The 6,168-nt window shown below is 22.8% G+C and overlaps 2 protein-coding genes across 3 annotated transcripts in view; both read right to left on the bottom strand.

The window, feature by feature from the left end:
* LOC140919314 (uncharacterized) overlaps positions 1–803 on the bottom strand; it is a 7,124-nt gene extending 6,321 nt beyond the window's left edge. Inside the window, exon 1 of the mRNA XM_073365153.1 lies at positions 539–803. Within this exon, the coding sequence (XP_073221254.1) occupies positions 539–803 (265 nt within the window). The remainder of the gene's footprint in view (positions 1–538) is intronic.
* A 5,028-nt stretch (positions 804–5,831) lies between these two features.
* LOC101500938 (uncharacterized) overlaps positions 5,832–6,168 on the bottom strand; it is a 13,435-nt gene continuing 13,098 nt past the window's right edge. For both annotated transcript variants that reach the window (XM_004514380.4, XM_004514379.4), the window contains exon 9: positions 5,832–6,168. This exon is cut by the window's right edge and continues 788 nt beyond it. The gene's annotated coding sequence lies outside the window, so the exon portion shown is untranslated.

The raw sequence follows: 6,168 nt of genomic DNA, 5'->3' as shown, positions 1-6,168 counted from the left end.
GACACTTATTAAGACACTAAATGCATAAATATAATCTTAGAAGCATTCAACTCTTGATATTTTAAAATTTGAAAAATTTTCCACACAAAAATCATTTTTATTTCCTTTCTTAATTAGCATGACTGAAAAAATATTAACATCTTTGTGTCTAATTACAAACAATCCATTGAGAAAAAAAAATTATTCTTAAATATATAAACTCCTTTCAATTTACTAGATTTGTTTTTTTTTCTCTAAAATATGTTTTTTTATTAATACTAGTTATTTATAGATATGAAAAATCAATATTAAATATATATATATATATATATGTATATATATATACAAATGATATTTTAGTCATATTTTTATACAAAATAAATACATTAATTATACTAACCACTTTTTATAATAAAAGTAAAATATACAATGGATACTTTTATATAGGAACGGATCAAGTATCAATAAATCCATCATAAATAAATTTTTATGCATCATCATTTTGAAATTGCTTAAAAAAATACTATTATTTATTTTACCTTAGAAGTAGGAGTTGTACTTGTGCTCTCAATATTCTCAATATTTATGGTGTACTCTTGCATAATCCAATTAGTTTTGTCACCACCTTTAGGATTTCCTCTATAAAATACCAAAGTCTTTTTAAATCCAATTATAGTGCCATTGTCATTTATTGGATGATCAATTCCAGTAGCTTTCCAGAAACCAAAACCTCTAACACCACGATCTGGACGTTCTCCTTTTGGATATTTCCTATTTCTTTTAGTGAAGAAATATGTATGTTGCTCTCCTTCACGTTTATACATGGCTGTTTATAAACAAAAATTAACTCAATTAGTTGATATATATAAATACTTTTAAATTTTTTTAATAATTACATATACGTAAATAAATCTTTAAAGTTTACATGATAATTTCTAACTTAAGTCGACGACATTTCTGACAATGTTCTATTTGGTTTTTCAAACTTTCAAACCTCCCACACATTTTTACAATGGATAATATTTTGAAAGTTAGATAAAAAAAAAATTAAAAATGATAAAGTATACTATACCATAAAGATTATTAGGCGAATTTTGATAAACATCCACGTCATAAATTGGACCGGCAATAATATGATGATTAGCAATCTTTGGTTGTAAATAGTATTTGATTAACTCAACATCAGTTGGTAGAAACTTATAACCCGGTGGTAACAATTGTAGCATTTCGTTTAACATATTGAATATATCACTTTTATCAACTGAAAAAACAAAGAAGAAAGACGTTAATTGATGAAAAATATTATGATTAATTTTTTTTTAATAGAAAAAAATAGTGCATAGTTATATTTTAGAAATATTTGATATTAATTGAAATAAAAAGTACATAATTAACAAACTCCTCTTTATTGTAATAACGGAATATACAAAAATAGCGTTTTTTTAAGGGGGTGGTCACCGACTTAAAATCAGTATGTCTATATGAATAAAACAAAAATATACATATATGTGAAATGTGATAGTTTCGAACAGAAACCGAAATTTGCTCCTAAAATATACATATTCATTGAAAAGGGGAAATTTTTCTAAACAGCATATATTAATTATTTAAGTGTAGAAATTTTATATTATAACATGTGTATTTAACTTTTTAATAATCTAAATATTATTTTTTTAATAAATTTTTTATACTTTGAACTCTAAGAGTACATGTTAAGATCACCTAAAGTTTGAACACGTCCATAATTGTAGCCATAAAACAAGTTCACATTAAAAAGTTGTAAAAATATAAATAAAAAAAAAAAAAAAAAAAAAAAAAAAAAGTTAAACAAGCTTCTGCCATCACTAACTTTCCATGCAAATTCATAGCATCTTAAAAAAAATAAAAAATTATGGGATCATTAACTTTCCATGCAAATTCAATATTCTCTTATTGTTATATTTTTAAGCAATACGATGTTATTATTATTACAATCATCATTAACATATTATATATTATCATCAATCAACAAACACAATTCAGTCATTCATATTGATTCAAAGGAGAAGAAATTATTTATTTAGGTTTAAAATATGAAATAAATCTTGATGACGAAAATGATAAACATTTTTTTGGTGTGAAAAGAAAACAACAATTTTGTTAAAAAATATATGAATTAACTTTTTGAAAGATTGAATCATATGAATAGAAGGATTAACAATAAAACTAAAATTGTTACACAGGAAAATATTAAAAATGCTTAGAGAAAGAAAGCGTACCAGTGTTCTAATTAGGTAACTGAATGAGTTCTTCTCGGTTGCAGTGTCAATATGTAATTCTTCAAAAAAAGTCAAAAACAAAACTATATATAGTTTCAAACTGGCCCATAAATAACAGTTATTATGAATAGGACACAAGGGCTTCACAAACTATGCCATAAAAGGTGGGTTTGTTTAAGTTTAAATAAAACTGATTTTTATTTTGGACAATTTAGAGATTATTTTTTAGAAATTTTTTTAAAAAAATATTTTTTTAATTTTCGTTTGTTTATTATTTAAAAAATAATTTTTTAAAAAAGTGGATTTTTAACTTGTTTGTATATAATTTTGTAAAAATATTTTTTCGTAAACTATAAAATTACTATAAAGGACAAAAAAAATGATTTTCAAAAAAACATGTTTGATTAAAAAAAATATTTTTTAAATACACGTATATCTCTATATTCTCTTATGTATTTATATCTCATTTTCTCCTTTTAATATCTATCTACTCACTCTACTATCTCATCTCTCTACCCCTCAAATCAATAAATTTAGTTTATCTAGTTCACAGTGTTGGGATCCTTATGAAAAATAAATATATAAATAAATCATCACAAAAATATGTAAGTAATAGATTTATGTTCTAATCTTAGAAATTAGACCTATAATAAAAATAAAGTGCAATTTTAATAATTAAAAAAATTGAAAAAAAATAAATTTTAGTCCATATACAAGTTATACGATGTTCTATCATATCAATTTACATGATATCCTATTTATACCAATTTACACGATGTTCTATACACACCGCGATGTACATAATATTTAGACTCAAATATACATTTGACAACACAACAATCACAATTATAATCATAAAATACACCTATGATAAAACTAAGTTTACGGTCACAATTCTAGCTTCTATTTCTTTCATGCAAATTTTTAGAAATAGTTCAGTTATAATGCCATCCCATCTTGCAACAATTCTTTCATCACTCTAAAAAAATTTCGCATCTTTTTTAATTGTCATTCTAATTGATATTTAAGTCAGCAAGAACCTTAAATCACATAGATAAAATATCATAAAGTAAGATATGATTAACTAAATCTAGTTCATAAAGTAACCTATCAATAACTAAATTTCTAATCCATAAGGCATAGTTTCATTATCCATAATCAGATAATCAGGAAGTATATAGTACTTCCTATAATATAAATAGTAAACAAATTTAATATAATAAAACAATTGAAATATTTTTAATTAAACACTTTTAAATTTATTAGTTTAATCTATTTTACATATACATCTCAAAATTGATTAATATAATTTGAGTAGTCATAAAAAAAAATTGAGTACTTTTAACAAAATAAATAAATAAACTTTGAGTACTTTGAAAACCAAACACAATAAAAAATTGATGGAAGGCATTTTGGAAAATGAATAAATCGATGCGGAAAATTGAAGGAGAAAAACATAATAAAATTAAAAGAGGGCAGTTTGATATTTTTAAAAGCAAGTAAAGTAATTGCATCATTTTCTCTCATTAATGATTTTTTTAACAACATAATTTAAAAAAAATATATGAAAAAACACTACAAAATGATATTTTTTCGGTTGAAAACATAATTTTTCATAAATAAATCTGAAATAAATACATTTAATATTTACAATCGTTCGATATAATGTTACTACTATAAAGATAAATATTTTTTTTTGGTGTCTAGTATTGACATGTTTTAGTCCATAAAAAAATATTTTTATTTAAATAAATCTATGTAAAATACATAATATTTGATTTTAGTTTCTCAATCATTAAATTATATAAACCAACTTTAAAAATATTAAAATAAATATTTTTATTAAAAAAAAATATAAAACAAACGAATCCATGTTACGTTGATTATATTGCCACTCGTTTAAGGTTTTACTGAATTAAGGATAATTTTAACTATATATAGTCATAGTTTTTCGTTGGTCCTTATAATTTTTTAGCAATTTTTTTGTTGTTTTTAATGTATTACGTTTATTTTAATTTCTATAAAATTATTTTTTCTAAACGAGTCTTGTAATGTACATAATATTTAATTTAATTTTTCAATTATTTACAAAATAAAAAAATTGTATAGACAATGTCAGTAAAACCCAATTTTGTAAAGTTTAAAATAAATAAAAACACAACAAAAAACAGTTATAAAGACAACAAAAAACTTATCAAACTAAAATTAAAAAAACGCATAATTTTTCTATATATGACATTTACGTCAACACAACACCCAAACTTTAATATTAACATGAGAAATAAAATTAAAGAATGTAGTTTAAAAAAAACAGTTATATAATATAATTATTTGGTAAGATGTAGAGTTGTAATTAGACGTAAAATTATAATCAATATATAAACATTAAGTTTTTAATATGTTAAGATTTTAGTAAAAAAAATTAAAATTAACATTACATCTCTAGAAAATAAATTTTTATATCATATATATTTTAAAATTTATAAAATAAAATAAAAATTTAGTATAATAGATAATTTCAAGTATTAAATTAATGTCATAATTTTTTATTTTTTAAAATATAGACCATATCAACATGGTCCAAACCAGTGGCCCACTATAGGTAGGGTCTGGCATAAAACACTATAGGTAGGATCTGGGGGGGTCAACTCATTGGATTTTCTTATGCCATAGACATAAAAAATGAAATTTCTTGATCATGTTACAGACGTGTATTTTGTTTTGCAAAAATATTAATAATCTATTTATTATGGGTGGAGATCTACTGACCATAAAAAATCTTGTAATTAATTATTTCTTTAATAATTTAATATAAATGAGAAATTTCACTTATACAATCAATTAAAAGTTCTTATTGAATAAATCAATTCCACAAAACTTTACAAAATCTTCAAACTAATTGATACTTTGTTTAATAATTTCAAATGATCATTTTGAAAAAATATAAATAAATATTGATGGTTAGATTACATAACTACAATTTTTGAATTCATATAAATTTTCTCAGGGTCGGGCGCCGATGAGCACATTGAACTATCTATGTGGCTGAGAGCCCTCACAGTCCAGGCACAACGACGCAATTATCAGGGGCGCGCTCTACCACTGAGCTAATAGCCCTTATTAATATATTATGTCAATAATCAAACAGTTGGATTATCAAGTAGAGTAATTTAGGATCTCCTCTTATTTATTATAATCAAAATTATTTAAAAAATCGGTTACAACAAAAATTAAATAAAAAAAGACTATTTAATCTATCTTGAAATAGAGAAGATTACAAATAGTTAAGATTTTAATAATTTAAATTTAGAACAATGCATCTCAATATCATAAATCTTAATTTTGATTCAATTGTTAAAAATGTTAAATAGAACAATGCATCTCACTACTTTGATTTTTATCAGTATAAAAAATTTCAATTTTTAATCCTAAAAAAAGAAATCAACTTTTATCTTTTTAAAAAAATTCATTTTCATTTTCGATCCGCTGTTTTATACCAGTAACTATATCTTTTGAATTTTTAAATATTTTTCTAAAATATTTTATGTTTAATTAATTATTTATTAAAAAATTAATATTTGATTCATTGTTAAATGGAAATGGATGGTCAACATATATTTAACTATATAGAAAACTACAATATGGTCATAATTCATATTTCACAAATAAAACCATATTCTATAGCAAATATTTGAAACATGACCTAAACATCAATTTGCTTCATAAACTTAAAAGAAAGTATGCAATGAAACTATCCTAGTGACAAATAAAGGAAAGAGTACATACAAAGGTACAAAAATGGCTAAAGTAGTCAACTTGATTAGAACTCTCCACAGCCGATGTCCCTACCAAGTGAGTGTGTAAACAATTTCAATGTATGAAAGATAAAATGTATCTTCACAACCTACCGATATGTTCGGTTCGTTAGAAA

This window comes from Cicer arietinum, chromosome 2 (genome assembly GCF_000331145.2).
Source record: "Cicer arietinum cultivar CDC Frontier isolate Library 1 chromosome 2, Cicar.CDCFrontier_v2.0, whole genome shotgun sequence".
Lineage (NCBI taxonomy): Eukaryota > Viridiplantae > Streptophyta > Magnoliopsida > Fabales > Fabaceae > Cicer > Cicer arietinum.
This window is presented reverse-complemented; position numbering and strand designations above follow the sequence as displayed.